We start from the raw sequence: 16,288 nt of genomic DNA, 5'->3' as shown, positions 1-16,288 counted from the left end.
CGTAATATATATATATATATATATATATATATATATATAATAATATTGAAAGTCGTCGTCTTCATGGTTTCACTTTTCAATTTTATGACTATGTACATGACTCCAAACAAAGTCGTCAAGTGAGTTCATCTCTTACACCTATTTTAATCAATTGTGTATTTGCATACATTGTTAAGGTGAAAAGCGAACCTCGAAGGCGACGCACGAAAAGGACGCTTATTTTTTTTGGCACACAGAGATTATGCTGCTGCTTTTCGTCAAGGACCATTTTCCGATCGAATGAGACTCGTTTCTACAGTCATCTATTAATGTTCTTCTGCACTTCCATTGAAGCAGAGATGGAGCAAGTCTGAATGCACAATCATCACGTTACGCCTCGAATCCAAATCACGTTTTTTTCACGTGACACATCTTTTCCTGCCTTTCTTTGTTTGTCGTTTTATATGCGTGTGCGTGCGCTTCAAGTTTTAGTATAGACCCGTGTACAAAAACATTAAGAAACGTACATTTCGGGGTAGTTCACTCGATTTAGTTTTTTTTTTCTCTTCTCTTTCCTTCAAAACATCCGAAACATGTTTCGCTCGGTGAAGATTTCTCGCGCCCCGCTCGCGGCTTTGAAGCCCGTTCTGGCGGACTCCGTTGAGACTCAGAACACTATTCGCCGCATGATTGGCGTCAAGACTGTCCACGCAATCAACGTCAACGCGATCAACAGCGTTGTTGAGAAGTTGAAAGGTGAGGGTTTGGCTGGTACAACTGCAACGGTCGCTCGCGCCAGCGCTTATCTGCTTTCGCGGAACCCGACCGACGCACTTGTGGAGGTGGAGACAGTGCTACCAAAGATTCAAGACAAAGCCTTGAGGCGTCTCGCAATTGGAATTCGCCTTCGCTCGCACAACGATCTGCTCGACATTAAGGAGGCTTCGCTGAACGTGTCCGGTGGCGCAACTGAGGCAGAGGTGTCGGATATCCGCTCCAAGCTGCAGGACGACTATAAGGAGCTCGTCGCAAGCTCTCCCGGGTGCTGGTTAGTGGAACTGGCTGCTGCGGAGTATAGCCTGTACACTGGCGCGAACGAAGAGGCATACAACCACTTTGTGGCGGTAGAAAAGAAGATCCAGGACTACATAAAGGCACCGATCCAAGTTTCGCAGGAAGTGGCGACGCCCGAGAACACGAACGAGTTCTCGCTGATCGCGTTTCAAATCCGTCGCGCGCGTCCCGGGGTGAAGCCACAGGACGTCAGCGCCACCGTGGCGGAGGGCATGACGAACGTGATGGCCGACCCCAATGCGACAAAGGCTCTCGAAGCGGCGAAGAAGGCGCTTGGGGGGCAGCTGTCGAATGAAGAGGCGATCGAGCTGGCACTCACGCTGCAGGAGGCCAATGTGCGCCACCATTTCCATGACTTCTTTCCTACCAACGCTGACCACTACGACGAATGGACTTCAGAGGGCGCTGTGAAGGCGAAGCAGTTGATCAGTGAAGCCGTGACGCCCCACAACACTGGGCTCAAGCACGAGGCTATAGAGAAGATTCGCACCTCGGTGCCCCACAAGCCTTTCTACGACTCCGAGGAGAAGCTTCGCGCTTTCCTCAAGTCCGCACCGAAGGATAGAAGCATCATTGCCTCCATTCGCGAAACTTTTGGTCCTGGTCCCATCACCGCTGTCAGTTCTTCCGACCAGGCGGTCGCCGATGCTGTGGAGTCGGTGGACTTGGCGGTTGTGTCGTCGGACACTGCCGCCGGAACGGATTACGCGTGCCGCGGGAAGGAGATTGCGAAGGCCCTAGCGAAGCAGATGCTGTATCGCACGCAAGTGCAGAAAGCGGTCGCGCTGACGGAGATGAATCGCTTGCAGGATGCGGTGGAGGCTGTTACCCCGGTGATTAACGCCAGCGAGTACATCTACATGTGGCGAGCCCTCCTAGCGCGCAGTCGCGCATACAAAGGACTTGGCCTCATCACCAACTCCGACAAGGACTTGAAGGAGCTCAATCGTCTGAAGCACAGTCTGACGGAGCGTACCCCGTACGAGAAGAAGTAGGTTAGGCGGGCAACACGTGTCGCTCTCCACTCGTTGGAGGGGCACCAAATTTCGATAGCGCTTTCTTTTACTTACAGAAAACTTATTTCTTATGTTAACCTATGACGCTTTTTGAGTTAGATTTTTGTTTTGTGTAGGAATTTTTTCTTCATGGTGCTGATGAATTCTTCTTCTGCCACCGTTAGTATCTTCTTTCTTCTTTTCCCTTTTCGAGCGAAAAAGGCGTGTGAGCATCATTTCACAACAAGGCTTCGTATGATCACCCGTAACCTGAAGAACTTTTTTGTTTTTCCTTGTTCGTCATTCATTAGGTCGTGGACGGTGTTGATCAGGACAGAATTGCCCTTCTTTTTTCTCCCTCCTAGCAGCTAGAGGTGAACAAGTCACAAAGAGCCACAAAAATAAATTTCCGCACACATGAAAACTACATAAAGAGAAGATTTTCTTCATGATGCACTTTCAATGTGTCAGAGAATTCCAAAACCCCGGCACGACAGCTGTAGATACGTCATAAAACACCCAATTGGGCTGTTTTCTGGTTATCGGATACAGTGAAAGGTTACCTTATTGACGCAGTGCAAGCAAGAAGCTTAGCCGTTTACAGTAAACCCGAAGACGAGAGCTGCTGATGGCGCCATGATTCTCCTTCTGTGGAAGACGCGTCTATTTCTGTTTTTTCTTTCTCAAATTTCTGTCTTGGCTCTTTTTCGTTCTGTCCCTTTCTCTCTTTTGTGTCCACGTTTTTTTTTCTCTCCTCTGCTTTATTTTAATACTTTTAATACACGTTTTTTCTTCTGTAATCAATTCAAGTGCACGCAACAAGTTCCTTATTTGCAACACGAATCAAAGCGTACACAATGAAACTCTTCAACACATTCCAAAGTGCGGCACAGGATATTACGCCGAAAGCGCCAGTGCTACCAGTTCCTGTAATACTGCTCCTTCTCGATGCTTTGCTTGTCGTGCCGCAGGCAGCATTCAGTGTTTACCATTACTACCGAACTAGGGGCAGCGTCGGGGATAAGATTCCCATTCATTTCGGGATTAATGGCAGTCCCGACAGCTTCGCCGCATCCTCGTATTTTTGCATCTATCCTGCCCTCAACGTTCTGATCGCTTTCACGTCGATCATCTGCGCCAACTACGTGCCAGCTTTATTTGGTGTGCTGTTCTCGATAACGATGGGTACGTCCCTTCTATTACTCTGCATCACACAACACTACTGCGGACCCATTTCAAGAGGTGAACTGACTCAAATCCCCTCAATAGTGTTTTACCCTTCACTGGTTCTCATTTTCTTAAGTACTATTGCTCTCATCATTTATGCAATTTATGCTTCCAGCTCGTGATTAAAAGCACCGTAACGAGCATTTATTATTGTGTTCCTCTTGTTTTCTGAGAGCTTGCGCCAGGAAAAAAACGCCGGGAGATGAATCGAAGGCTTCATGTTGTACTACTATCCCTTTCTCTTCTCTCCTCTCCAGTCGACCTCTCTCCAGGAAAGGCTGTTTTCTTTTTTTTTCCCACCGTCCCGCCCCTTTTCAACCCCACGAGGTGGAAATGCAGACGATCTGAGTCTGCAAGAAACTTCCTTTCGTAAAGTTCTACTAATTTCAGTTAAAAAAGGAAAATACCGCCGTCTACCCTTAAAGGAAAATGAAAACAATACAGGGATGTAACGACACTGTTTTGCACTTTATGGATCTTTCTCCTTTCTCCTTTCTTCTTCCTTCCTTCCTGATCTGAGAGTAGTCGACAAGAGTTTTCCTCTTTGCTTGTTGTGCACATTTCAGTTGCTTTCGCTGCGTGCTACTACGTAATACACAGCTACGCAAAAAAGAATTAAGAAGCTGGCCGGATATAAAGGATTGAAATTCCAACACAAATTACTCGCTTTCTCCTTTTTTTTTTCTCTTGACTTTCCTTATCAAACGTTCGCTCGACTGAAACTGAAAATGAAAGGGTAAGTAATGGAAAAACGCCGCGGTGAAGGTGAGGGTAATGTAATCAAGAAAGGAAGTACAACGTAAAAAAGGCCGATGTGGGTGCTAAAAGCTTTCACTCGTTGGAAAGTGCAGCGAAGCCACATTCTTCTTTGTAGTCAACAGCCCCGTGCTCCTACTTCCTTTTGTGTGTGCAACTGTATCCTCTTTTTCAACGTCTGCCTCTCCTCTCTTTCTCCCTCCGCAACACTCTGTAAAGAGAGAAAATTGAAACGCTGTGAAGGTGGGAAGTGAAATAGCTAACAGGTTTCACTTAACAGTAGACACTACGTTTTACCTTCTCTGTTTCAAACTCCAGTGAAAGAGTAATAACTAAAACAGTGCTCGTAAATTTCGAACTGCTTTACTCGGGTTCTTTTCCCTTTACGCACTTCCAAATATTTTGACGTAGTAGTGTCGCAGCTCCCACGCGTGACTGCTTCGCCAAGCTACCTTTTCGTTGCCAATCAAGAGAGCTTTTCTCTCTTGATCTGTCTGTTTAGTAGCCGGATATGTTTACTCAACTTCTCCAACTGACGGGCCTTGCACAGAAGTGGCCCACATTTACGCGCGAAGAAGTTTCCAAGCATAACACGACTGATTCGCTCTGGGTTGTAATCGATAATTCTGTCTTCGACATCACCCCCATTCTCGGTCAGCATCCTGGCGGGAAATGTGCACTGCTTAAGCGAGGTGGCGGTGTGAAAGACTGTGCCGAAGATATGATGTTCCACAGCCGCGCAGCCCGCCAAGATGCCAAGAAGTACAAAATCGGAGAGCTGTCACCGTACGACGCGCCAGTCTCTTCGCCTCTTTCACCTGCGTCCCCTTTTCCTTCCAAGCGGTTCGCGTCTTCCGTGCCATCCATCTCGAAAGTTGTGATAACGAGTGATACTGAAGACATGCAAGAGGACGGCACCGGATCTGCGCACTGGGACTCTGCTGTCAAGGATCACCCACTGTCATCCAGTGATAGTGACATTCATTTCGTTAGCGAAGATAGCATACTCCGCGCGGATTTGGTGAAATAGTGCAGTCGATCAATTCGAAAGGTCATCTTTCTCTTTTGTGTTCTCTCTATTTCCAGCATCAATGAATGCATGTGTTCAAGAGCGGAAGGGGGAGAAAATCCTCGTAAACGTTTTTGTTCTTTCCTCTCCGTTGAAAACACTTACAGTGAAATGAAGAAACTGCTTTCTTTTGCGTTTCCTTCTGACTTGTCGTGGTGTCTGCAACGTTACAACTTATGAACCTTAAAACTTCGTTTTCCACCTTTTATTCTGTTTTCATTTTACATTCTTTTGTTTTGCCGTTTTCTGTAGGTTTTCTTTGCTCTTACTATGAGGGAAAAAAACTCACTGAGAGATATGCAGAATGCGTTGACGGTTGATCTACAAGCCATAAAGTACTTCAGGGCACTAGCATGAGTAGACGCGGCACTGCTTATCAACGGCTAACCGAAAGTTCAGTCCATAGAGGTTCCTTCAACCAAAACTTAATTTCACGATGGTGAAAGCGATACGCAGTCGAACCAACTCATGTCTTAAGAGGGAGTTCAGTTTTACTATCAGACCTCTATTTCCCTGTTCTCTTGAAAACCCAAGTCACAAAACCAAATGTCAACATGAGCAGCGGCAAAAGGGAGCGTTCTCAGTAGTGTTTCTTTCTTTCTCTCTTTTTTTTTTCTTTGCAGACACGATATCTGCCTTTGTAATTAGCGGAGCGATGTTTTTTCTTTTTCTTGTGTCACAGACCTGATTTACTTTTTTTTTGCTTTCTGGTTTTGTAGGAGGTGAAAGAATTTCTCTTTTACGGTTTTAGCTTTTGCTCATTTCATCCTTGAAATTCACCAAGCGTATCAAAAGAGCAGCTTGAAACCTTTTTTTTTTTTAGAAGAAAAGGAATGGAGCAAATGCATTCAAACGTGAAGTGTTTTTGCATATCTTCTAGTTGTCTGAAAGAGAGAAGCTCGACTGTTGATCTATCCGCAGTGGTACCCCATGCAATCTCGAGGCAGTTAGATACAGCATCAGCGCTTCGATATCTTTCAATATGTATTTTTACGTTTTATCTACTACTGTTTTGGTGTATGTCCTGGTTTCAAGTGTCTCAGTTTGTGTCATTGTATTTAACTTGCAACTTTACGTTTTCTCTCTCCTCAGCTTTTATTTTACTCTCACAAACTAGAAAAGAAACTATTTGGAAGGGGTTCATGTGCGGATAGACAAGCAGAGCGTTGCGGTATATCTGACGCAAAGTGGGGTACGCTGCAACCCGATGATTTCAAGCCTGCAATTGCGTAGTGTAGTAAGGGAGAAAACTTAGTTGTCGACAAGACGCCGAGTAATTACCCGTGCGCTTTTTTTCTGATTTGAAAGGACTTAAGATGTCGCAGAAATAAAACGTGAGCATCTCCCTCAGAATTTCTCTCCCTTTTCTACCTCTTTTTTGTTTCTGTCAATCACACAAAATACATATATATATATGTATTCCTTTTGCCGTTCAAAAAGTGCTGTCAAACGCAACTGTCAAGTTGGAGGACTTTGCTTGCGCTGAAGTAGCTCATCATTTTTTAATCGTCTTCTTTCCAAATTAAACTATCCCCGGCGAGTGGAAGGAAAGCGAAGCGCTTTTTTTTTGCTTCAACTACTGACGCAAACGCGTACGTACTACAGAACTTCATGTGATGGTGTTCTCGGGGCGACCCTATAGCTGTAGAGAAAAACAAATACGGTTCTTTCTCTCTTTGTGCTGCTCGTAATATCTGTTCCACACTGTATTTCCTCAATGCTGCAGTTACTTGTGAAGGTGTTATCTTTGAGCGGACTCAGGAAAGACTGGCCGCTCTTCAGCGAAGACGAGGTTCGAGTACACAACTCGCGGCGGTCTTTGTGGATTGTATCGGGTAACTCAGTGTACGACGTCACCGCAGTGCTCACCACGCACCCTGGGGGCGAGGCCGCAATACTACGCCGGGGTGGCGGGGCAAAGGATTGCAACGCAGACTACGCGTTCCACAGCTTTTACGCCCGTCGTGAATGGGATGCACGCAAGGTGGGGGAGGTCACGCCCGAAGCTGCCGCAAAGCTGTTTCCTTCCAGGCAAGGGGAGCTGTCCACTGAAGGGCGTGCACAGGAATTTCACCAGGGATCTGCCTCCACGGTCGCCGCCATCTCACACACGCGCGTCGCTTTCCACGAGGAGAGCCACACACGCACTGTGGACACATATGCGAGTACCACCGTGACACCAGACCAGGCATACAGACGAGCGGAGTATGAACTTTGTCTTCAGCAAGTTCACTGAAGTGGTTGCGCTGCCGCATATATTAAGGGGAGCAACTTCCCACAAATACATGGTTGAATGTCCACGTTTGTGGCACATGTCCCTGCGTACCTCGCCGAACTTGTTGCTGGTGACACGGCTTTATCTTGTGAGAAGAGAGGATAGCTGACCTTTGGTGGGTGCGTGGTGATAGCTACCTCAGGAGCCTTCCTTTCGGTCTTTGTCTTCCGCACAGTGCTGTTGCTTTGCCTTACCGGCTCACAGCTTCTTTTGAAACTCTCGCGCTGCGGAGGCGACAAACAAGGTGAACAATTTTATTTCTCTTCTAAAGTATGCAAACGCTTGTTTATTGAGTTTAACCAGCACGGCGGCGGGGACCAACTTCCCATATACCCTGTGTGCCGGTTCACTCTCTTGTTTTCTGTCTTTTCTTCTACTCTTTTCCAGTCTCTTTTCACTTTGAATTTGTTTGATCAACTTCGTCACTTTCTTTTGCGTTTTGGTGTTATTGCTGTTTTTCTTTTTTGTCGTGATTGATCGGAAGACTTTGCTTGAAAGCCATCATCACAGCTGCTATTTAATTGTGGTAAATCCATGCTCACATACTCACAGTAAAGTATGCGGTGAAAAGCAGCTCTTTTCCTTTTGCCAAACAGACCAAAGACGAATTCAAGCCCTCTTTTTTATAGTTTTTTTTTTTTGTTCTCGAGAATCCTGACAACTAAACACAACGTGACTACCTTGCTACATTCACCGTCACTACTACTATCTCTTATATATTGTATGCACTTTTTTTATTTTTTTTATTTCTTTTCATGTTGAGATAGAAGTACAACTATCAACTGTTAATGGACTAGTAACGATGCACGTGAAAGAAAAAGAAACAAAATTACCTACCTGTCGATGTCGACAAATGCAGCAGTCGATAACGAAGACAAACGCTTTACGGGAGACCGGCAACCTCCCAACGTGATGCTGTTGGAGGGCCCAAAGCAGAGAACAAAACTGCAATATTGCCATGCCTTGAGTTTTTTTGCGACTTCAAATAACACATGTTGTTGGACAAGTCGCGGGCACGGCTACAAAAATTTACACTTGAAAACAAAATTAATTGTGTGGCGCAAGAATCTTTTCCCTGTCTTGTTGAATCTCTTCATTCCTTTCTCTGATTGCCTATTCTCTTTTTTTTTCTCATCGTTTTGTCAGCCTCATTTTTTCAGTTCTCTACACTCTCTTGAAAAGCCAAGCAAGAGGATAAGAGCACAGCAAAAAATGTCCACGCATACGTTCGTCGGCACCGTGTTTGAAACTCCAGACCGGCACACCTTGAATCACATCCCGGATGCCCTCATCGTTGTGCAGAACGGCACCATCCAGCAGCTGATTGATCCCACGAAAGACGCGACTGGCTATGCAAGTGCTCTACAAGCCGCTGAGGCAGCCGGCACGCTCACGCGGCTGAAGAAGGGCCAGTACTTCATTCCCGGTTTGATTGACCTGCACGTGCACGCACCTCAGTGGCCACAGCTAGGAATGGCGCTGGACAAGCCGTTGGAGGAGTGGCTCCAGCATTACACTTTCCCGTTAGAGGCGAAATACAAGGATATCGAATTTGCGGAGAAGTCATACAGCTCACTGGTGTCGACTCTACTGGCGAATGGCACCACAACCGTTGCGTACTTTGCGTCCATCCATCTCGAGGCAAGTGTGCTTCTTGCGCGAATTTGTCTTGATAAGGGCCAGCGTGCGGTCGTCGGCCGCGTCACAATGGACGCGACGGACCAGTGCCCAGCGTACTACTGCGACCCCTCCCCACAAGAAGCGCTTCGTCTTTCTGAGTCATTTGTACAGCAGGTTCGCGCGTTGCCCGGCAACACCAAGGAACTGGTGCTTCCTGCTGTCATTCCGCGTTTCATTCCAAGCTGTACGGACGAGTCTCTTCGTGGGCTGGGCGAGATTGCGAAGAAGTACGGATGTCACGTTCAAACGCACTGCTCAGAGAGCGACTGGGAGCACAACTACGTGATTGATCGCTTCAAGAAGCACGACGCGTTTGCCTTGGATGACTTTGGCCTCGTCACCCGCCGAACCATCCTGGCGCATTCAAACCACCTGTCTCACGAGGACATGGAGCTCATCAAGGAACGGGGGGCGGCTGTGGGACACTGCCCGCTTTCGAACGCGTACTTTGCCGGCGCCATCTTTCCTCTCCGCAAGGCGCTGGACATGGATATGCACGTGGGAATGGGAACAGACATATCTGGTGGACCGACTGCCTCGGTGTTTGAGGTGTGCCGCTACTCCCTGATGTGTGCTCGTGTACTGGAAAGCGGCACCGATGCTTCTCTTGTGGCGGCGCGGCGCAGCCAGCGAAGTGGTTCGCACGTGAGCAGCCTCGAGGCGTTTTTCGTCGCCACGGCCAACGGTGGCATTTCGCTCGACCTCAAGATCGGCCGTATTGCTCCTGGCTACTTTTTCGATGTGTTGGTGATTGACACAACGATTCCCAACAGCAGCCTCATGATCTTTGAGGACCTCGAAACTCCAGAGGAAGTCTTTGAAAAGATCGTCTACAGCGCCGCACCGCACAACATTACTCACACGTATGTTAGCGGACGCCTCGTCTCGCAGCGATAAGCGAAGAAGTTTGGGGAGTAGACGGGGAGCAGGAAAAAGAGCCCGGCGCGCAGAATGAATCGACGATACATATAAGTATCCATTGTTTCTGAACTCTTGCGCCAGGAAGAATTCGCCGGGAGATGAATCGAAAGCCACGCGTTGTATACTTTCCCTTTCTCTTCTCTCCCCTCCAGGAAAGGCTTTTTTTCTGTTTTCCCACCTTCCCGCCCCTTTTCCAACCCCACGTGGTGGAAATGCAGACGATCTGAGTCTGCAAGAAACTCCCTTTCGTAAAGTTCTACTAATTTCAGTTAAAAAAGGAAAATACCGCCGTCAACCCTTAAAGGAAAATGAAAACAATACAGGGATGTAACGACACTGTTTTGCACTTTATGGATCTTTCTCCTTTCTCCTTTCTTCTTCCTTCCTTCCTGATCTGAGAGTAGTCGACAAGAGTTTTCCTCATCCGAGGAGGAAGACACTATGGTGTCGAGCAAACAGCGTTAATGTTTGCATGCCCCAAAATGGCCATTATTTTTTTTTCCTTTTTCCTTTTCCTCCCCTTCTCCATCTCTACGCATGAAAACATAAACATTATTCGTTTCTGAAATTTTCAATCGTCTTTGGGGTAGATACGTTGAGTTCTTTTTTTCTACATTAATGAGGTTGATCGATTTGAAGGCAACAGGGCGATGTGGTACCAGAGCTGTCTTTCTTTTCCCCCAAACGCCATGTATGCTAACCAGTTGAGGTTGGCGCGAGATCGCATGGCTACATTTTTCTTTTCTCTTTTCTTTCGGCAACGACTAAGTTGTGTACACGACTCAATCGGGGCCCTGCCATAAAAGAGACAAAATGTGTTCAACAACAACATAAACTTTCTTTTTTTGAAATTATAGAACTTTACGGACGTCTACCCAGTCCGAGCGAGTGACCAATGGGTCCGCCTTTCGTCTCCCAGAAGCGTTTACTTCACGAAATTGTAGGAAACATACGCATGCTCATAACTGAGATCCCGCTCATTGACTCCCTCTCCTCTCTCTCTCTTCCTTGTTGTTTTCGGTTTATAAATGCTCTATTGGTAGTGGACACACCCACACACGAGTGAAGCTGCGGTTTTGTTTGTGTTGCACTTTGCGTAGGTTTCCTTTTCTTGGGCCAACATGGAAGAGCCTAAGCAAACTCTGTACATTAAAGGTTTGCCGGATAAACCTTCCGCGACGGAAGTGAAAAGGGCGCTTTACCTCTACTGCACCCAGTTTGGACCCGTTAAGGCGGTGCTCTACGACAAGTCGAAGGACTTCCACGGCCAGGCGTTCGTCGTGTTCACGGATGTCGGCACGGCAACCACGGCCCGTCGCTCGCTGCACGACCGGCTATTTTATGGTCGTCAAATCCAAGCATTTTACGCCCACCGCCAGGCGTTTTGTGTCGATCCGGGAGAGCGTCGCCGCCGCGACGTTGCGCGAGAGAAGAAGCGGCTGCACGGACTGAAGAAAGAGTAGAAGGTGTGAGGAGCTTGTTCTTCCTCACATAGTCACTACCGTCTGTTAGATTGCGTAACGGAAAAAAAAACGTGCTCATGATGCCTTTGAGTGAGATACGAAGGTGTGCGGAACAGAAACTTTTGTTTTGCTGTTTGATCGACCTATAAACCTGGTAAGAGAGAATGGCAAAGTTTGCTTTGCTGCTGCTGAGGTGGTGAGTGCTACGCGTGTTTTCTCGCTTCGCACCTGCGGCACTTTGTGTAAAGGAAGGCACTTCTGTACGTGCCGTACTGGCTCCTACACAGCAATGTTCGGAGCTTGGGTTTCAATTATTCTTTTAAAGACGTGTGAAGCGTTTTGAGCGATGATTACAGGGGAAAGCGGCGGTACTGCTCTTTTGCAACTTCTCAAGGACTACATGAAAAAGAATCAGCAACTGTTATGGCTTATATCTGCTTCTCTGAAGAAGAATATTCCGGATGTGTCTAATTTGCGACATTGCGATTCAGGGAAAAAACATCATGGGGTGGAAAACTAACCCTTTCCACTAGATTTATTATTATCATAACTGGCTGCTTATTCCTCTGCGTTTAATTCGCCTTTTACTTCTCTTTCCGTTCTTCTCATTCTCATTCTCAATTATTATTATTATGATTTTTTAAAACAGAAAGTGTGACGTGGACGCTGCACTGTTTTTTCTCCCGCCTTGTCACTTGGAACTGTTATGAAGGAACGCTCTGCCTGCTCTCCACAGACGTTTCTATCCATGGCTTTCGACCGTGTCACGCCGGAGCTGAAGGTTGGAAGAGAAGAGTGTCTGGCCGATGCACCCGAGCGCTTCGCCACTGCTCTGCAGCAGTTTGTGTGGGGCAGTGGACGACGTGGTGGAAGCGAAGCATCGTGGAACACTTCGGAAACTCGTGTTGCCGACTCCCCGACAGCACTAGACAAGGTGAACGTCCTATTACCATTGCCTTCATCACACGCTATACACGTACTACGAGCGCTTCGAAGTGTTCTAGATGCGGCGCGGTGCTGTTCTTGTTGCCCGCGTGAGGACCCCGTGACGGAGGCGGGGCTGTTTATGCTGCGTCTCACACGGCTCATGGAGCAGCAGACCCGCACACATGTGCAAAACGAAGTGGACTCCTGTTTACGTGAAACAACATCGCCGGCGTGCGTGTCGCCGTTGGCGCAGTCCTCAAATGCGCTGCTCGATGAGAGCAGTGCATTGTCGAGAGGCAGGAGAAGTAGCCCACGTGGCATCCATACAATACACCGCCGTGGGCGACGGTACACTTTACCGGACGCGTCCTCATCATATTCGCCATCACCCTCGTCGGTGTTAGACGTGAGTGCGCTGTCCGATTCGAAACCGGAGGCATCAACAGGAGAGTCCGTGTCACCGACCTGGCGCTTCCACGCTGATCTGACGCTCCAACTGCAGCAGTGCATGCTGCGGTCCATGTGCCTCCTCGACACGGCCCTCATCGACCATTCAGCGGAAGACGGCGGATTGTGCGGCATCCTCACTCGTCCCCGTGCCGCCGAATTTCAACATATCTTTGTCAACGCCATCACCGAGACCTTAGTCAGCGCACGGGACAAGTGGAGGGCAGATGTCGCCTTCACCAGCTCTACGGAGGCAGTGCGGGAAGTCTCGGTGGTGCTAGAGCGCCTTCAGCAGGTAGCCCACGCTCAGCGGCAGGCCAACGCGTCGCCGCAGCTGCAGGTGTGCGAGCTGACCACAACAGAGCCCACCCGTCGTAGTCCTCCTCCCTTCGCTTCGTGGAGGCGTTCTGATTCCTCCTCGCAACGTGGTGGTGAAGGTGACGTGAAACGCGAGTCTGTAGACGCCTATTCTGCGTCAGACCATCGCAGCGACATTGAACGGTGTCTGGGTGTTGTGGGCTCTGACTACGCCGCTAAGCTCGTCGCTCAGCAGCTGTGGTGTGCGCAAAGGCTGCTGTCCCAGCGCTTCCCCTCTTATGCCGCCTCCTGGGACCACCTCGAGCGGGCGCGCTTCTTTGTCGAATCGACGCGGAGCCCGACCCCGACGGTTCCGCGCAACGACAGCAACGAGCGGCCCACCGTCTTCGGTGCGTCTGCGTCGATGGCGCGGTCTGACGCAACAAGACCAGATAGCGTGCCGCGGCACGACGGTGGGACGCCGCCGCCGTGCGTCATCACGACGCAGCGAAAAGGTGAACGACCTTCCAAGGCAGCCACGCCGACCTCTCCCCCTTTCCGCAGTCTCATGTACAGTGAGGAGCGAACGGAGGAGAGGGAGGAGGAAACCAAAGACGGCGTGGCAGTGTCGACTCTGTCGCCCAACCACCGCCCTCCGGCGCCACTTCCTCGCCTACTACCCGTTGCACGGTGCCCATTGTGGGAGAACCTGTTGGTTAGTTGTGGCGTCTCTGCTGGTTCCGCAGTCGCGGCTATTCAACAACTGATGACAGAGCAAGAGTCATCGCCGACACGCGAGGCGCAGCAGCACGAGCAACTGGAATCAAGCTACGGGAATCGGTATTTGCAAAACGCTCATTTGAATCACTCGCGCGGGAAGCAGACGGTCGCCAAGCGCAAGAAAACGTTCAGTATCGAGACGGAGCACCGTGGTGAAAACCGAAGTCCTCTTTTTCCTATGGAGCGCTTTCATGCCCGAAGCAGATGATTTAAGCGTAAGTCTGGTTGTGGGCATCCCTGTTGGTTGAAATATCAGGCGGTCGCGTTTTTTTTTCCTTTCCAAGAAGGGTTCTCACGTGCTGTGAGTTGCAGCTTCTCAACAGCATACAAATATATATGTTTTACTGCTTTATCTTTCACTACACCTGCGTTCTTCACGCTCTTTTTTTTCTAGATTCAGTGTTTCACTTAGATGGGCGTTTGTGTTTCAGCTTTTCCACACCGTGGTGCAGCTCCGATACACGCAGCAACAACGGCGACAAATAATAATAATAGAACAGATGCCGAGACGCAAAGAGAAACAAAAAATGTTATCCGGCTTTAAAGGGTCGGCCCTTTCTTTTTTCTTCTCATTATAAAAGTCGAAGCGCGCTTTGAAACGCGAAGTCTATGCACTGGCAAAGGGAAAGGGAAATATGTGCAACTGCATTGCTCTGATGCGAAGGCTTGAAAGTGTGGCAACCTGCAAACGCCACAGAGTATTCTCACAATAGGCTTAAGGCAGAGGCCTTCCGAAAAATACTCATCAGCGTCGTCGCCCCGTTGAAGACAACCTAACTGGCCTCCACGAGACTCACTTTTCCTTTCAAAGCTTTTTTGTACTGCATTGCACTCGAACAGCGCTGTTGCTCTTTAAAGAAATCCTTCTTGGGCCGCTTCGCACTCTCTCTCCTCTTCTGTTTTTTTTTTCGTGTGAAGGATTTGTGACGAAAAAGACGTTTTCCTGCGCAGTAATTTGGCTTTTCGTGTTTCTCTTCTCGCCGACCTTCACTCTCTCTACACGGTTTGCCTTCGTCGCGCTATTATTGTTACTATTATCACTCCATCCCCCATACAAGCAAAAGCTAACCATGGCGGAACTCCCCACCGGTCCTCTCCCGACTGATCTGGAGCAGTCGATGCTGCAGATTATGCACGACGTTGGTCTGAGCTCTCTGACAAAGAACATTCTGCGTAAGCGCCTGGAGGCGAAGTACAAAATCGAGTTCGCGTCGCACGCCGCAGAGGTGGACAAGACAGTGAGTAAGCTCATGATGACTCCTGAGATCCAGCGTGAGCTCGCCAAAATCCAGCAGGAGAAGGACAGCGTCAGCGCCCGCCGCGCGGGTGCGAAGCGCAGCGCCAGCAGCGACAAGAAGTCGAGGAAAGAGGAAAAGAAGGAGAACAAGCGTGAGGTGAAGGCGAAGAAGCCGGAGGACTACCCGAAGGCGGCCTTGTCCGCATACTTTATCTTCGTAAACGATAACCGCGACAAGGTCAGGGAGAAGAACCCTGAAATGAAGCTCACCGAGATCCTCTCCGAAGTGGGAAGCATGTGGAAGGCCCTCTCCGAGTCTGAAAAGGCGCGATACCAGAAGCTGGCTGACGAGGACAAGAAGCGCTTCGACGCTGACATGGCAGCTTACACTGCAAAGGGCGGCAAGGTGTTCAAGCGCAGCGTCAAGTCGTCGAAGAAGGCGAAGAAGGAGAAGGACCCGAACGCGCCGAAGCGCGCTATGTCCGCGTACTTCTTCTTTGCCGGCGACTACCGCGCCAAGCACACCGGTATCCCCGCCAAGCAACAGATGACCGAGGCTGGCGTGGCCTGGGGCAAGATGTCGGAGGAGGAGAAGAAACCGTACGAAGAGCTCGCGGCGAAGGACCGCAAGCGATACGAGGCGGAGCGCGCGGGGCACGGCGGCGCCAAGTCATCTGCGAAGGCAGATGCTTCCGAATCCGAGTCCTCCTCTGACTCTGGCAGCGACTCCGAGTAGAGCGACGAACCAAAGAGTAGTCGAGAAAAGTATATATATATATATATATATATATATCTGTTTGTCGAATGACCCTTCTCGCTTCTCCTGCCTCGTTTGCCTCTTTGGTTCGTTCTTTTTCCTTTATCGGTTGGCTGACGAGCCGTGTGCCATTCATCGATGAAGAAAGGTGAGCCGACTTTACGTTTTAGGTGAAGCGTATAGGAGCGAGAAAAGCCAGGAGGTTGCGCGTTTTGGATGGGAAGAAGGGTCATTGTGCACCGATACTTTGGCGCAGTGATACAGAAATGTTCCTTTTTTCCCTTTTCTTGCTACGCACACTTCAGACAGGGAGGAGCTTTTTTAAAGGTACGTGTGTGTCTGTATGTGTGTGTGTGTGTGTCCATGTGTGTGGGTCTGTGGGAGATTCCGCGGGATTCACCGGA

General features: G+C 49.0%; 8 protein-coding genes across 13 annotated transcripts; all 8 read left to right on the top strand.

The window, feature by feature from the left end:
- Positions 1-464: 464 nt before the first annotated feature.
- ABB37_04661 (putative mitochondrial hypothetical protein) lies at positions 465-2,048 on the top strand (the record flags this gene model as incomplete). Of its 2 annotated transcripts, none has more annotated exons than XM_015802422.1 (1): positions 465-2,048. In XM_015802422.1, the coding sequence occupies exon 1, from the start codon at positions 573-575 to the stop codon at positions 2,046-2,048; it is 1,476 nt and encodes a 491-aa protein (XP_015658866.1). In that variant the 5' UTR covers positions 465-572. The 2 variants fall into 2 exon arrangements, with proteins under 2 accessions (XP_015658866.1, XP_015658865.1); XM_015802421.1 differs by having other exon boundaries at positions 476-2,048.
- Positions 2,049-2,857: 809 nt separating this feature from the next.
- Positions 2,858-3,397, top strand: ABB37_04660 (hypothetical protein; the record flags this gene model as incomplete). 2 transcript variants are annotated; one of them, XM_015802420.1, is made up of 1 exon in its annotated part: positions 2,858-3,397. In XM_015802420.1, the coding sequence occupies exon 1, from the start codon at positions 2,906-2,908 to the stop codon at positions 3,395-3,397; it is 492 nt and encodes a 163-aa protein (XP_015658864.1). In that variant the 5' UTR covers positions 2,858-2,905. The 2 variants fall into 2 exon arrangements, with proteins under 2 accessions (XP_015658864.1, XP_015658863.1); XM_015802419.1 differs by having other exon boundaries at positions 2,871-3,397.
- An 852-nt stretch (positions 3,398-4,249) lies between these two features.
- On the top strand, positions 4,250-5,061 carry ABB37_04659 (hypothetical protein; the record flags this gene model as incomplete). 2 transcript variants are annotated; one of them, XM_015802418.1, is made up of 1 exon in its annotated part: positions 4,250-5,061. In XM_015802418.1, exon 1 carries the CDS (start codon positions 4,543-4,545, stop codon positions 5,059-5,061), a length of 519 nt encoding a protein of 172 aa, XP_015658862.1. In that variant the 5' UTR covers positions 4,250-4,542. The 2 variants fall into 2 exon arrangements, with proteins under 2 accessions (XP_015658862.1, XP_015658861.1); XM_015802417.1 differs by having other exon boundaries at positions 4,274-5,061.
- Positions 5,062-6,539: 1,478 nt separating this feature from the next.
- ABB37_04658 (hypothetical protein) lies at positions 6,540-7,336 on the top strand (the record flags this gene model as incomplete). Its single annotated transcript, XM_015802416.1, has 1 exon — positions 6,540-7,336. The coding sequence occupies exon 1, from the start codon at positions 6,818-6,820 to the stop codon at positions 7,334-7,336; it is 519 nt and encodes a 172-aa protein (XP_015658860.1). The 5' UTR covers positions 6,540-6,817.
- A 1,184-nt stretch (positions 7,337-8,520) lies between these two features.
- ABB37_04657 (putative guanine deaminase) lies at positions 8,521-9,952 on the top strand (the record flags this gene model as incomplete). 3 transcript variants are annotated; one of them, XM_015802415.1, is made up of 1 exon in its annotated part: positions 8,521-9,952. In XM_015802415.1, exon 1 carries the CDS (start codon positions 8,588-8,590, stop codon positions 9,950-9,952), a length of 1,365 nt encoding a protein of 454 aa, XP_015658859.1. In that variant the 5' UTR covers positions 8,521-8,587. The 3 variants fall into 3 exon arrangements, with proteins under 3 accessions (XP_015658859.1, XP_015658858.1, XP_015658857.1); XM_015802414.1 differs by having other exon boundaries at positions 8,535-9,952; XM_015802413.1 differs by having other exon boundaries at positions 8,557-9,952.
- Positions 9,953-11,018: 1,066 nt separating this feature from the next.
- ABB37_04656 (hypothetical protein) lies at positions 11,019-11,439 on the top strand (the record flags this gene model as incomplete). The annotated part of the gene is made up of 1 exon (XM_015802412.1): positions 11,019-11,439. Exon 1 carries the CDS (start codon positions 11,098-11,100, stop codon positions 11,437-11,439), a length of 342 nt encoding a protein of 113 aa, XP_015658856.1. The 5' UTR covers positions 11,019-11,097.
- A 706-nt stretch (positions 11,440-12,145) lies between these two features.
- On the top strand, positions 12,146-14,098 carry ABB37_04655 (hypothetical protein; the record flags this gene model as incomplete). Its single annotated transcript, XM_015802411.1, has 1 exon — positions 12,146-14,098. One exon carries the CDS (start codon positions 12,146-12,148, stop codon positions 14,096-14,098), a length of 1,953 nt encoding a protein of 650 aa, XP_015658855.1.
- Positions 14,099-14,807: 709 nt separating this feature from the next.
- On the top strand, positions 14,808-15,863 carry ABB37_04654 (putative high mobility group protein-like tdp-1; the record flags this gene model as incomplete). The annotated part of the gene is made up of 1 exon (XM_015802410.1): positions 14,808-15,863. The coding sequence occupies exon 1, from the start codon at positions 14,961-14,963 to the stop codon at positions 15,861-15,863; it is 903 nt and encodes a 300-aa protein (XP_015658854.1). The 5' UTR covers positions 14,808-14,960.
- Positions 15,864-16,288: the final 425 nt, after the last annotated feature.

Source organism: Leptomonas pyrrhocoris, assembly GCF_001293395.1.
Source record: "Leptomonas pyrrhocoris isolate H10 chromosome Unknown, whole genome shotgun sequence".
Classification (NCBI taxonomy): Eukaryota; Euglenozoa; class Kinetoplastea; order Trypanosomatida; family Trypanosomatidae; genus Leptomonas; species Leptomonas pyrrhocoris.
Note: the sequence above shows the minus strand (reverse complement) of the source record. Positions and strands in the feature narration are given on the sequence as shown.